The following is a 14,413-nucleotide window of genomic DNA, read 5'->3' as shown; positions in this document are numbered from 1 at the left end:
CCTTAATTGGCTGCAGTTGTTTCTTTAACTTTTTTTGCATGTTGTGTATCGCTCTTTCAATTTTGTGTTACAATGGTGTATTCACCATTTCACGCATTTTTGCAAGAACATGAATCAAAATATACAAAAACAAGGATTTTCAAGTATTTCTAAGAGTGAAAAGAGAAGCTGTTACCCTCCAAAAGCTCTTCAAAGTCATCGACGAAAAACTCTCTCAATGGCGGCCGTTTGGGTCTCTTCAGAGTGTTGACGAGTTGCTGTATTTTGGCTGAAACTCTGCTGCTGACTGGAACACCTGTGGAGCGTGAACAGACACACAAAAAGACCAGACGTTTTAATCCAAGTCATAGCTTAGACTTTCTAATTGCGCTTTCACAGGTGCACACGTGAAGTAGTCGCTGCTTTTGGATTCCACTGAGCAGCCCACCGTTTCATCCGTGATAGAAAAAAATCCCCAAGTTTTAACTCTACACTGAAGAGCCCTCGAGTGAGCAATCAAGACAGCTGCCGTACAAAATGACACTCAAAATGCAAAAATAGCGTATGAGATGAGGTGTGGGCTCAAATTGCTCTTTCATTAAGGCCATTTTCAAACCCACAGAGTTTGTAGCCTTAAGACAGAGAAGGAAATGAAAGTCTAAATGTGGATGTAAACAGATGTACTGGAAGACTTGGTTTGGGCTGCAGGGTGAACCAAAGACAGACGTGATGTTGTTAAGATTATTATTTCGTCTGTGTGTGAAGGTAAAGAAGCGCTACTCAGTGAAACTCCAGCTGTGAAACTCAGAAACCAGTCTTACTTGTTATCATCTATCGTCCACCTGGGCCTTACACAGAGTTTCTGTCTGATTTCTCAGACTTTATATCTGATTTAGTTCTGAGCTCAGATAAAATAATTATTGTGGGTGATTTTAACATCCATGTAGATGCTAAAAATGACAGCCTCAACATGGCATTTAATCTGTTGTTAGACTCAATTGGTTTCTCTCAAAATGTAAAAGAACCCACCCACCACTTTAATCACACTCTAGATCTGGTTTTAACATATGGCATAGAAACTGAACATTTAACAGTGTTTCCTGAAAACCCTCTCCTGTCTGATCATTTCTTGATAAAATTTACATTTACAATAATTGATTACGCAGCAGTGGAGAGTGGACTTTATCAAAGTAGATGTCTTTCTGAAAGCGCTGTAACTAAGTTTAAGAATATAATCCAGCCACTGTTATCATCGTCAATGCCCTGTACCAACACAGAGCAGAGCAGCTATCTGAACGCTACCCCAACAGAGGTCGATTATCTTGTTAATAATTTCACCTCCTCACTACGTACGACTCTGGATACTGTAGCTCCAGTGAAAACTAAGGTCTCTAATCAGAAGTACCTGACCCCGTGGTATAATTCTCAAACACGTACCCTCAAGCAGACGACTCGTAATCTGGAGAGGAAATGGCGTGTCACAAATTTAGAGGATCATCATTTAGCCTGGAGAAATAGTTTGTTGCTTTATAAGAAAGCCCTCCGCAAAGCCAGAACAGCTTACTATTCGTCACTGATTGAAGAAAATAAGAACAACCCCAGGTTTCTCTTCAGCACTGTAGCCAGGCTGACAAAAAGCCAGAGCTCTTTTGAGCCAACCATCCCTTTAACGTTAACTAGTGATGACTTCATGAACTTCTTCACAAATAAAATTTTTATCATTAGAGAAAAAATTACCAATAATCATCCCACAGATGTAATATTATCTACAGCTACTCTTAGCTCCATTGATGTTAAGTTAGACTCTTTTTCTCCAATCGATCTTTCTGAGTTAACTTCAATAATTACTTCCTCCAAACCATCAACGTGTCTTTTAGACCCCATTCCTACAAAACTGCTCAAAGAAGTTCTGCCATTGATTAATTCTTCGATCTTATATATGATCAACCTATCTCTAATAATCGGCTATGTACCACAGGCCTTCAAGGTGGCTGCAGTTAAACCTTTACTCAAAAAGCCATCTCTAGACCCAGCAGTCTTAGCTAATTATAGGCCAATCTCCAACCTTCCTTTCATATCAAAAATCCTTGAAAGAGTAGTTGTCAAACAGCTAACAGATCATCTGCAGAGGAATGGTTTATTTGAAGAGTTTCAGTCAGGTTTCAGAGTTCATCACAGCACAGAAACAGCTTTAGTGAAGGTTACAAATGATCTTCTTATGGCCTCTGACAGTGGACTCATCTCTGTGCTTGTCCTTCTTGACCTTAGTGCAGCATTCGATACTGTTGACCATAATATTCTATTAGAGCGATTAGAACATGCTGTAGGTATTACAGGTATTGCACTGCAGTGGTTTGTATCATATCTATCTAATAGACTCCAATTTGTGCATGTAAATGGAGAGTCCTCTTCACACACTGAGGTTAATTATGGAGTTCCACAGGGTTCAGTGCTAGGACCAATTCTGTTTACATTATACATGCTTCCCCTAGGCAGCATCATTAGAAGACATAGCATACATTTTCACTGCTATGCAGATGACACCCAGCTCTATCTGTCCATGAAGCCAGATAACACACACCAATTAGTTAAACTGCAGGAATGTCTTAAAGACATAAAGACTTGGATGGCCACTAACTTTCTGCTTCTCAACTCAGATAAAACTGAGGTCATTGTACTCGGCGCTGAAAAGCTTAGAAATTTGGTATCTAACCAGATTCTTACTCTGGATGGCATTACCTTGGCCTCCAGTAACACTGTGAGGAACCTTGGAGTCATTTTTGACCAGGATATGTCCTTCAACGCACATATTAAACAAATATGTAAGACTGCGTTCTTCCATTTGCGCAACATCTCTAAAATTAGAAATATCCTGTCTCAGAGTGACGCTGAAAAACTAGTTCATGCATTTATTACTTCCAGGCTGGACTACTGCAATTCATTATTATCAGGATGTCCAAAAAACTCACTGAAAAGCCTTCAGTTAATCCAAAATGCTGCAGCAAGAGTACTGACAGGGACTAGAAAGAGAGAGCATATTTCTCCTGTTTTGGCTTCCCTTCATTGGCTTCCTGTTAAATCCAGAATTGAATTCAAAATCCTGCTCCTCACATACAAGGTCTTAAATAATCAGGCCCCATCTTATCTTAATGACCTTGTAGTACCATATCACCCTATTAGAGCACTTCGCTCTCGCTCTGCAGGCCTACTTGTTGTTCCTAGAGTATTTAAAAGTAGAATGGGAGGGAGAGCCTTCAGTTTTCAGGCCCCTCTTCTGTGGAACCAGCTTCCAGTTTGGATTCGGGAGACAGACACTATCTCTACTTTTAAGATTAGGCTTAAAACTTTCCTTTTTGCTAAAGCATATAGTTAGGGCTGGACCAGGTGACCCTGAATCCTCCCTTAGTTATGCTGCAATAGATGTAGGCTGCCGGGGGATTCCCATGATGCATTGAGTTTTTCCTTTCCAGTCACCTTTCTCACTCACTATGTATTAACAGACCTCTCTGTATTGAATCGTATCTGTTATTAATCTCTGTCTCTCTTCCACAGCATGTCTTTATCCTGTCTTCCTTCTCTCACCCCAACCGGTCGCAGCAGATGGCCGCCCCTCCCTGAGCCTGGTTCTGCCGGAGGTTTCTTCCTGTTAAAAGGGAGTTTTTCCTTCCCACTGTCGCCAAAGTGCTTGCTCATAGGGGGTCATATGATTGTTGGGCTTTTCTCTGTATCTATGAAGCGCCTTGAGGCGACATTTGTTGTGATTTGGCGCTATATAAATAAAATTGAATTGAATTGAATTGAATTGAAACTCGAATACTTTTGTTTTCACCCTCCGCAGTCCTCGGGTGCTTTTTGTTTGCCTTTTCTCTCGTCAGGCTTTTCTCAAGCAACTCAACACAAAGGAAGCGTCTTTTTTTCCATCCCTGGCTGTTTCACATTTATCCAGTCATTTATCCAATTCATTGAACTTATCCTTGCAAAAGACCACTGCACTGTATGAACTGCCAATGTTAGAGGTTAGCTTGCAACACTCACACCAGCTGTGCGTGCGTGGGTGGATGTTAATGTGCAATCATGTAAAACTCAAACTGCAACTGACCTCAGCAGCTCACCAGGAAGTACATTTCTTTTATCCAAACATTTTCTTCTGCCCCTTAAAACGTATTAAGAACATGCATAAAATGCACATTAATGTTTGGCGGTGCAAATTTTAATCCGCCCACACATGCTGCACACGTGCTCCACATTTCAACATAAAGCGGGTGAAACCAGGCGGGAGTGAAATGGTGAACGACAGATGCATGTCGCAAGAGTGACCGACGAGGCGCCGCAGACGAAAATGAAGCACGACAAGAGGAGGTACAGCATTTGCTTTACCCAGAAAAAGGACTCCACTCTCATTCATCTGATGAATCCAGATAAATTATATTTTGTTTTCAAATTTGGGGTTTCTAGATACCTGATCGCAAGATACACTCGATCCACAGCATACTGCAAATCTCATGTTTTATACTGTACTTCAGCCGCCTGTCCCAGTGTATCCTGTTTTTTGCCCAATGACAGCTGGGCTGGGCTCCCTCTGCAAACCTGAACTGCATACGTGGTTAAAACAATGAACGTCTGGATAAATGTACAAGTTACAAAAAGGAAAATACCCTTCAAGGATAAAAAAGCCTTAAAAATTAAATATAATACTACCACAGGAAATCCTCAGAAATCCAAACACTAAGTATTAATGATGAAACATGTTTCGACTAAAGCTCATCTTTGGAAATAAAAGGCTGCGCAGCCCGACTGGAAGCAACACAATAAAAAGTGTGATTTCAGATGAAATCCTGTCTACTTTGTTGCATCTCTTTCAACCAAACATCCCGACAGGGCCCCGTGTGCAAACTCTGGCATCTGATCTATCAAACCACTTCACGCATTCAGCATCTCGGCCCGCGGCAGCATCCAGTGTATTGTCTGATGAATAACTCCGTCTGCTGGAGCCTCGCGTCCCTCCAGAGAAGGAATTATTGAACTACGAACCAGCAAACTGCCAACCTCTGTCATCTTTGAGGTCTCTGCAGAAATCTGTGGATTCATCTTTTGCAGTGCTAAAAGGCATTACGAACCAAATCCGATCCCCCGCCACGTCCGGACTACAAAGAGCTGGTTTATATAACCGTGAATGAAGATAAACTCTTTGTTGGATTTTGCTGATACAGTTTGTGTTGTTTAGACTACAAGATTATACACCTGCCTGTGATAAGAAGAAGAGAAACACCTGCAGAAAATTATAACGAATGAACTTTTTTGGTTTTACTTTTGCAAGAAAAATTGAAACAAAAAAGCAACAAAAAACACAATAAAAGCCTCACATGAAAGTAACAAAACATTCTAGCCTTCAGTTCTTCTTCTCTCATCATGATCATCACATGATCAGGATGTTCTTCACATCCACTAAGACAGAAAATATGATGCATTCCTCCAAAGAAAATGCGACAATCAGAGAATTTCCCCTTGAAAAACACGAGCAACTGTTCATATTTGCCCGTCTTGACTCACCGTCTCCAGTTTCCATCAGCTCGGCGTTGCCGTACTTGGGCGTCTGTCTTTGGGCTGCGGTGCCAGCGCCTGGGGCTCTCTCCACCTGGATGGCGTCGTTCGCGGTGGTGTTGGCGGTATTGTTGGTGTAGCCGGTGACATCTGGAGGGGCAGAGTGGTTCTCTGGGATGTGAGAAAATAGGGAGGCGGGTTAGTACCCTCACACATCCTGCTGTTACTACACTCTAAATGTGGATCAGAAACCCAGCACGACCCAGTAAATTATAAACAGATCTGCTGAATGACAGACTAAAGAAGTTTCTACTTAAATGAAATTGACACAAGAAGTCAAAGATGAAGTTGAACATCAGTGAAACGGCATTAAAGCAGCTGAGGTGTCGATCGAACGGTTAAACAAAAACTGATGAAATAAAACGCTGATTAACCGATAACGACTGGAGACTGAAACATCGGCTGAATATTAATAAGTGTTGTGCGTGCAGAAAGGACATAAAGTGTCAGTTAAGTTGTGACGACTGAAAGCAGCGGAGTCGTCAGTTTAAATGTTGGTTGAATCACCAGCTCTTGAGCCAGCAGAGGCGAAACATCAGTGCCTGAAAACAGCTGTGGCTTCAACAGGCTTTCAGACAGGAAGTGACACAGACAGTCAATGAAATTCAGATAATTAACAAAGTTAATACTTTAGATGTTTTAGTCTGTTTTACTAAAGACGGTTCCATAACCTATTGTTTCAGGAAGGACATTGAAAGTATAGCAAAGCAATAGTAAAGTTTGTTTGTGTGCTTATAGGAAAAGTTCAAGATGTAGACTTTATTAACCTGCTATAAAGGCAATAAAATGATTTCTAGTAAAATTCTTAAAGATATGTGGATAAAAACACTATTGGAAGCCACAAGAGACAGCAAATTAGGAAGAAATTCACTGACTTCCAAAGAATCTTTAAAGAAGAATCATGTCGGGGGCTTAAAGATGTGACACACTTCAAAAAATAGAGCAAAAATCCACCAGAACCACCAAATCCCTCCAGAATCTCCCAATCATTCCTCACTGATCGCTCCACAAACCGCTCATTTCACCACCACCTCCCTCTACTGCAACATCTGCCTCTCACAAAAACACCCACATCATACCGTTCATTTCTGGTTGTTTTTCACCCTATTTTGTGCTGCATTTAGATACTGCTTCAACCTGTCTGCTGTGCCTAATGTTTCCAAGCACATAGCATTCCTTAAATTCTTCAAATCTACCTCTTTTATGAGGCTGGGATGCAGTTCAGCAACATCAAACGCTGTTTACTGTTCTGCCCGAGGGCTTCTTTACTTTGAGTGGTCGAAGCATGAAATGATGATAGCAGGAGGATGCGCGGTGAATCTAAATTGGGATGTGTGTAGGTATATCCTTACGTATCCTTTATGTATCTTTGCACTGAGTCAGAGTGCCCACTTCAAGTTAATCCAATAGAAAGCCATCCCCACAAGGCCAAAAGTAGGTTTGTAGTTCTACGCGTTGCTGTTTTTGCTGCGTTATGTGCGTCATTTGCATTGGGTTACCACTGCATTAACATTTATAGCACGCTGAGATTGATCTTGTAGTCTTGGGTTTCAGAGTTGCAAGGTTCCCTAATGTTCACCGTGGGTCATTTAGTGCTTCGTGCATTTGGAAATCCCTCCAGCTTCTCCTTAACGGGCCTCCTGGAAGGTCAGAGGTCAAGTGCAGATGTAGAATAACAATCACAGAGGTAATCAGGATGCAAAGTGCATTGAAACATCTGTAGGGTTCGTCTTAGACATTAACCACTCTCTGAGAATACTGGGACACTATCCAACCATTGAGTCCATCTGTGTTATATTTTAGTGTTGAACAAAACACACTTAAACTCTTTAAGTTTGAAACACAGCTCAAGGAAACTAAAAGTCGTCATTTCAACTTTTACCTCAACTTCAGAATAGCAGGACTGAAGGAGCACCTCTTTGCTTAACTTCTAAAACACCCTCAAAGAGAGGTCACCACTTTGGATGATTTATATGTGAACGCTTGCCTTGCTGCTCCCATTCGCAGCTTCCCGCATGATGCACCGCTGCTTCAGTCAAGGACCAGAAGACAAAGGAGATCAAACGACTTCACGGCATGAAGGTTCCTGCTGTGAAAAGGCAGCAGAGCGAGTCACGACTGAGGGCTCCTGTTCACAAGTGCTGCTCACGTTAAGGTAATTCACTCCATCACGTGCCCACGATTAAACTCACTGGAGATGTTTCGAAGGATGCTCGTTACGTCACTTAGCATCTGTTTCGCATGATGAGAAGAGGTTGGGTTTCTGGTTTCACATTATTGCGTTTTATTCTAATGAGAGCTGTCAGCATTGACTTTCATTATTCATTTGGCTTTGATTAAAGGTCTATTGGCTCCATCCACCACCAACTATATACAACTTTACATTTGCTGTTCTCTGTAAATGAACTTTCTGTATGTGTTTTTATTATCTAATGGCATTAACTTGTGTTCTTCGTTCCCACTGTCGCCAAGTGTTTGCTCACGTCAAAGCGTTGCAGCATCTTCTGTTATGGTGCAAAACACTTAGGCTACGTTCACACTGCAGGCGAAAGCGCATCAAATCCGATTTTTTGACCCTATGCGACCCATATCCGATCATGGTGTGACAGTGTGAACGGCTCAAATCCGATATTTTCAAATCCGATCTGGGTCACTTTCGTATGTGGTACTGAATCTGATACATATCCGATGTTTTAGAAAGCGACTGCTGTTTGATGGTCAAGTCGCATTAAATCCGTCTTTTACGTCACTGACACAAGACAGACGCCAATTATCAGCGCTGGAGAAGACATCGCAAACGCTTCCTGACCATCCGGTGAAACTGTTTGGAAGACAACGTTGGAGGAACGTGAACATTTATTTGTACTGTATAATCTGCAGATTCTGACAGAAATCTGCAACTATCCTTTGAAGCACCGCTCCTCTAAAACAGCAATAAGGATCGTTATTAGGTTATTTACATTATTATTTAATAACAAAATAACTTAAAGCAAAAATTGGGAAACGTAAAGTCCGAAGTCTTTATATTAAGGCCATCAGTCAAACAATACTGTTTGCTCTGGGTCTAAACAGAGCGCGTTGTGGGTGACGTCTTCTTTTGCGCATGCGGGCCGCTTTGAGCGTTCACACTAGAGCGCGTTTGCTGTCGCATTTTATTTGTAGTGTGAACGAGCAGACAAAAAAATCGGATTTGATCAAAAAATCGGAATTGAGCATTAAGACCTGCAGTGTGAACGTAGCCTTAGAAGTGATCGTTGTCAGCTGGTTCTACATAAATAAACCCACAAGAATTGAAGAGAAGCATTTCATGGATTCAGTCATTCATTTAGTGCCCCATCTATAGCCTGTATTTGTTTATATTTCTTTAAACTGGTGAAATGTGAACATGTCGATACTGCAAAAATAAAAGCTGTTCTGATGCATCTTTTCCCAGTTGTTTATTTGTGCTTATGTCTCCTTTATCCAGAATAATGAGGTGAATTACCAATGACCAAATTAAATATTTAATTCACAACATAATGTTAATCGTTTTAAGCTCTAACGACTTATGCTAAATGTAAAACACCAAGAGCTTACTCATTTTGTTTTTTATTTGGTTCTATCCATTTAATCAAGCTCAATATGATGTGAAAGGCTTGGAAAGACTGAGAAATATAAGTGCACAGTGAGAGAAAGGCAGGGATGGTTTCTAGCAAAGCACTGAGCCAGCTGGAGAGAAACTGAATTCTTTATCCAGACATGGACTGCATATCAACAATGCAGCTCCCAGCACAAGCATGCTAATTACTGTAGCACGCTGTCTCTGCAACATCTGGGCTGACGGTTTGAGCTACACACATATTCTCTGTAGGCACTTGTTGTGCAGCATCTGTGAGAGTATGTGTGTGTGTGCACGCGCACATATTTGCACCTCCGGTGACCTCATCAGGTCGTCTTTATGAAGACCTGAGACAGAGCTGAATATCATCACTGGCTAAGGATGAGGACGATGATGATGATGATGATGATGATGATGAATGCCTCCTTCACTGCCGGAATATCCATCAGAGAGGCTGAGGCTGTTTCAGGGACAGGACACTTTAATGTGCCTTCCCGGGCAAAGGCGGGCTCAAGGATCTGTGGCTGGTAGTTTGCAAGCCCCACAATTGAAAATGTCTCCATCAATTTCTGTGAATCCTGTTGAAGCATTACTGTGGATAAATGTGCTTCACAAGGAAAAGTTTGGGATTTTCTTTCTTTCTCTTGAAAAGGAAGTACCCTCGCTAGAATTTGTGGCCGTTGCCTATTTACACTGGACAAAAACGTTTAATTACTCATGCATTCTTGTGAATCGGGCATTAAATCCATCTTTGAGTAAATAAATGCAGGATTTTTACAAAAAGTTCCAGCATAGTATTTCTAATATATTTCTTACAAAAAGATAAAACCAAGCTGTTTATGCTGGATCAATAGAACTCAAACTGCGCTGCAGAAACAGGCTGATTTGGGGCTTAACGCAAGAAAATACCAGCCTTTGTTTGTTTTTGAAACAACATTGTGTTAGCAGGGGGTAATGGGACGCTTTGGTTCTTTTGTAACAGCAGTGACCGCTGGTGTTTCAGGCACATCTGAAAACTGGTTTATATTTTATTTTGTTAGATGACTTGGGGACTATGTCTGATATTTCCCCACTGTCTTACAAGCGAGCAAACCCATTGAATGAGTGAGAAACATCCATCCATCCATCTTCCTCCGCTTTATCCGAGGCCGGGTCACGGGGGCAGCAGCCTAAGCAAAGAGGCCCAGACCTCCCTCTCCCCAGCCACCTCCTCCAGCTTATCCGGGGGAACACCAAGGCGTTCCCAGGCCAGCCGAGAGATCTAATCTCTCCAGCGTGTCCTGGGTCTGCCGCGGGGCCTCCTCCCGGTGGGACATGCCTGGAACACCTCACCCAGGAGGCGCCCAGGAGGCATCCTTGTCAGATGCCCGAACCTCCTCAGCTGGCTCCTTTCAATGTGGAGCAGCAGCGGCTCTACTCTGAGCCCCTCCCAGATGGCCAAACTTCTCACCCTATCTCTAAGGGAGAGGCCAGCCACCCTTCGTAGGAAGCTCATTTCCGCCGCTTGTATCCGCGATCTCGTTCTTTCGGTCACTACCCACAGCTCGTGGCCATAGGTGAGGGTAGGGACGTAGATCGACCGGTAAATTGAGAGCTTCGCTTTTACACTCAGCTCCCTCTTCACCACGACGGACCGGTGCAGCGTCTGCATTACTGCAGCTGCAGCACCAATCCGTCTGTCGATCTCCGGCTCCCTTCTCCCATCACTCGCGAACAAGACCCCGAGATACTTGAACTCCTCCACTTGGGGCAGGAACTCATCCCCGACCCGGAGTGGGCACTCCACCCTTTTCCAGCTGAGAACCATGGCCTCAGATTTGGAGGTGCTGATCCTCATTCCCGCTGCTTCACACTCGGCTGCGAACCGTTCCAGTGCGAGCTGGAGGTCCTCACCCGATGAAGCCAACAGAACCACATCATCCGCAAAGATCAGAGATGAGATTCTGAGGCCACCAAAGCGAAAGCCCTCCGCCACTTGGCTGCGCCTAGAAATCCTGTCCATAAAAATTATGAACAGAACCGGTGACAAAGGGCAGCCCTGGCGGAGCCCATCACCCACCGGGAACGAGTCCGACTTATTGCCGGCAATGTGAACCAAGCTCCTGCAATGGTTGTATAGGGATCGAATGAGTGAGAAACATACTAACAAAAGTCTAAGTGTAGGTTTCATGCAAAATAAATCTCACACCTTTAATCTGCCTTTTTCTAAAGCAGCAGTCCCAGACCACCGGGCCCCGGACTGGTTGTTTGGTATCGAGCTGCGAGAGTTGAGGCTCGGGTGTGAAATTTATGATTTTCAGGGTTTTTAGCGTTATTTTTTTTTTAGCGTTTTTAGCGTTAACTTGGTTTCCCTGGGTCTTTTCCCATGTGTTATGAATAAATCTTTTTTTTGGTACTGGTTTTGTTTTGCTGTATTTATCCGCAACACCTTAGAGGCCGATCCATGAAAATATTGTCAGAAATAAACTGGTCCATGCCGCAAAAAAAGGTTGGGGACCGCTGTTCTAAAGTATTCCAGTGTATTTACCTTAGATCAGCTGATCTACGTATGCAGAAGAACACAAATTTTATTTACCATCCGATCCTGACTCTTTGGCATATTAAAGAAGTTTCTGCGTCGTGTGTGTAAATGCCTGCTCTTCCACGTGAAGCTGCAGCTCTTCTGCACATATGTAACAGTCAACAGGCTGCTGCAAACCTCAGTAAACACATTTGTATGATTCGTTTAAATACTCTCCTCCCAAAATTTACAAACACAAATACATGTGCATGTCCACACTGTATATTTTTCCTCCCAAGCACCAGAATAAAGTTGCTGAATTGCCCCATGATGCTTTTAATTTCATATTTTCTTCGATGGGAATTTTACTATTAAAGCGATTTAATTGCCGATGATATCCAGCTTTATCTTTTCATTTAAACCAAGTGAATCATTTCAAAATGAGTAGCATCCATGTTAAACACATCTCTAGATCTTTTTTTCCACTTAAGAAGTATTAAAACTTTTAGATGCACCGTTTAAGAGAAGCTGGAGGTGCTCGTTTATCTCTAACAGCTACTGTAATGCACTTTTTTACTCGGTCAGTAAAGCAGCCCTCAGCCATGCTGCTGCTGGATTACTCTCAAGTAATAGGTTAAGCAGACGATCTCATATTACATTACAGCAGTTGTTCCATAATTTATAATCAGTGGAGTAGCTTCGATTTCTGTTTTCATCACTATCACTGCTGAATTTGCTTTTATTGTTTGTGCTAATAAAGAGGCAGAAACTCGGGCCGGGCCACAGTCAGGGAGCACTCCTTAGATAAAAGAAAAATAGGAAACTAATGAAAAGCCTAATTAAGAAATTTAACCAACGTGTGCCATCACAACAGCTTCGATGGACCTTTGCACTGATTCTCCAGGTTTCTGGAGCTGCAGAGGAAGGAACGCTACTCGTCTCTACGATGGTGGTGGTGGAAAGACGTCAGTCAAAAACCACTCGCAGGTGTTTAATAATGATTCGTGTCACTATTGTAGCTCATTAACTTTGTCTGCTCTCTCCCACAGTTTGTGTTTTGTCCTGTTTGTTCTCTCTTTGTTTTGGTTTCTTGGTCTTTTCTTTCCTCCGACTCCCGACTGCCTCTAAATGGCGTCCCCTCCTCCAGTCTGGTTATAGGGGCTTTCTTCCTCCCCACTGTTGCCATTGCAGAGGGGGCGTGGAATGAAAAGGGGGGAAAAAAACAAAACGCTTGGACACTGCTAGCACGGGGCGCCCACAGAAACGCAAAGCAGGAGATGAAGCATCGCTGAATATGTTTCCAAACCAACTTCATTCTAAGCCAAAGACTAGAAAATATGGTGAAGCATATCTGCCCTTTGGTTTCACCTGCACAAGTGTCGAGGTAGGTCTTCTCAGCAGGATTGGTTTTCCCTTCGTCGGGAGCAGCGCTGGGCTGTTTAAATCACGGACAAACAGCATCCCACAGCTGTTTATGTTTTTAAACCCATTTTGCACAGAGAGGCATTTTTTGAAAAATGTATTGATAAATAAATATTATTACACACGAAAAAAAAAACTACACGTAAAATAATCACATCGTGACGCCTCTGCCTTTGTAAATGGAGGGACAGTAACTGCGTGTAAAACCTGCAGATAGAGACAAAATACTGTTAATCTGACTATCTGCCATCCTGCAATTCATCTCACGTAAACAACGTGGCGCACAGTGTGACGTGAAAAAAGGCACATACCTTTGACGTTGCGTGACAAACTCTGTATTCCTCGTCCACACGTAAACGGAAAAAAGGAGTTTAAAAAAATCTGGTTTTGGTGATTTGAAACGCCGTTTACGTGTGGACGAAACAGCTGCGTTTTCAAAAGTGTGGACGTAGCGTAAAAGAGTTAGTAGTTTACTTTCTTGCTACCTGTAATTTATTGCAGATTACTTATATTTGCTTAATTGTTTACTAAATGTTTGAGGTGTGAAATAAACCGCAATGGAGGTTGTGTGGTTGGAGGATGTGTTAGTGCGTGTGCGTGCGAGAAGGGGGGCGCAAACATTTTTCTTGTAAAACAAGGGGGGCCCAGCAAAAAAAGTTTGGGAACCACTGCTCTACAGGATCTTTAGGGTTTTCTCCCCCATATTGAACGCAAAGCAACAGATTTTTCTTTAATTAAATTGGCACTACATCAATGAGTAACCAAATAAAACTAAATGTAGGATCAAGATGTGAATCACTTCCTCATCTCATTCATCGTGGCCATCGTGCTGTTCCCAAACTGTTTTCCTCTTCCCTTAGAGACCACCGACTTTCCCCTCACAGATATACAGCACTGACAGGGGGGCTAAGCTCCTGTTAAATCCCAGTCGGCCTCATCTAAACGCCTTAATCACATTGAACATGGGAACTATTCCAGAGAAGTGTTAGTGGATTCAAAGTCTATTTTTAGTTTTTGACAATGACAAATGGTTAATTAGAGGTCTGTTCTTAAAGTCTTTCTTCAAGTGACCGCTCCTTGTTTGCTCCACCGTGGATAAGTGTATTTTCTCTGCCAGTCCAACAGGAATGGTGCAAGGAGTCACTTCAGTAAATGAGTGCATCGTCCTGTGCTGCTGCCGTTTTACCTGCCAGGCACTGAGCGGTGCAAAGCAGGAAGCGTCTTCAGTTCACAACTCTTGGCTGTTACATGTCGTGCTGGTTTCTTTGATATAGTATCTGATTTGAGGTAGCAGATTGCAAAAAAATACAACA

General features: G+C 42.6%; 1 protein-coding gene across 5 annotated transcripts in view; it reads right to left on the bottom strand.

Moving 5' to 3' along the window:
• The window catches only part of LOC102797426 (disco-interacting protein 2 homolog C), a 242,806-nt gene that overhangs the window by 69,296 nt on the left and 159,097 nt on the right, over positions 1 to 14,413 (bottom strand). For all 5 annotated transcript variants that reach the window (XM_087832056.1, XM_087832058.1, XM_087832057.1 and 2 more), the window contains 2 exons: positions 5,530 to 5,691; positions 176 to 295 (listed from right to left, as the gene is read on the bottom strand). In XM_087832056.1, coding sequence (XP_087688182.1) covers positions 176 to 295; positions 5,530 to 5,691 — 282 coding nt within the window. The remainder of the gene's footprint in view (positions 1 to 175; positions 296 to 5,529; positions 5,692 to 14,413) is intronic.

The sequence above is a fragment of the Neolamprologus brichardi genome, chromosome 18 (assembly GCF_056152115.1).
Source record: "Neolamprologus brichardi isolate AB-2024 chromosome 18, ASM5615211v1, whole genome shotgun sequence".
Lineage (NCBI taxonomy): Eukaryota > Metazoa > Chordata > Actinopteri > Cichliformes > Cichlidae > Neolamprologus > Neolamprologus brichardi.
This window is presented reverse-complemented; position numbering and strand designations above follow the sequence as displayed.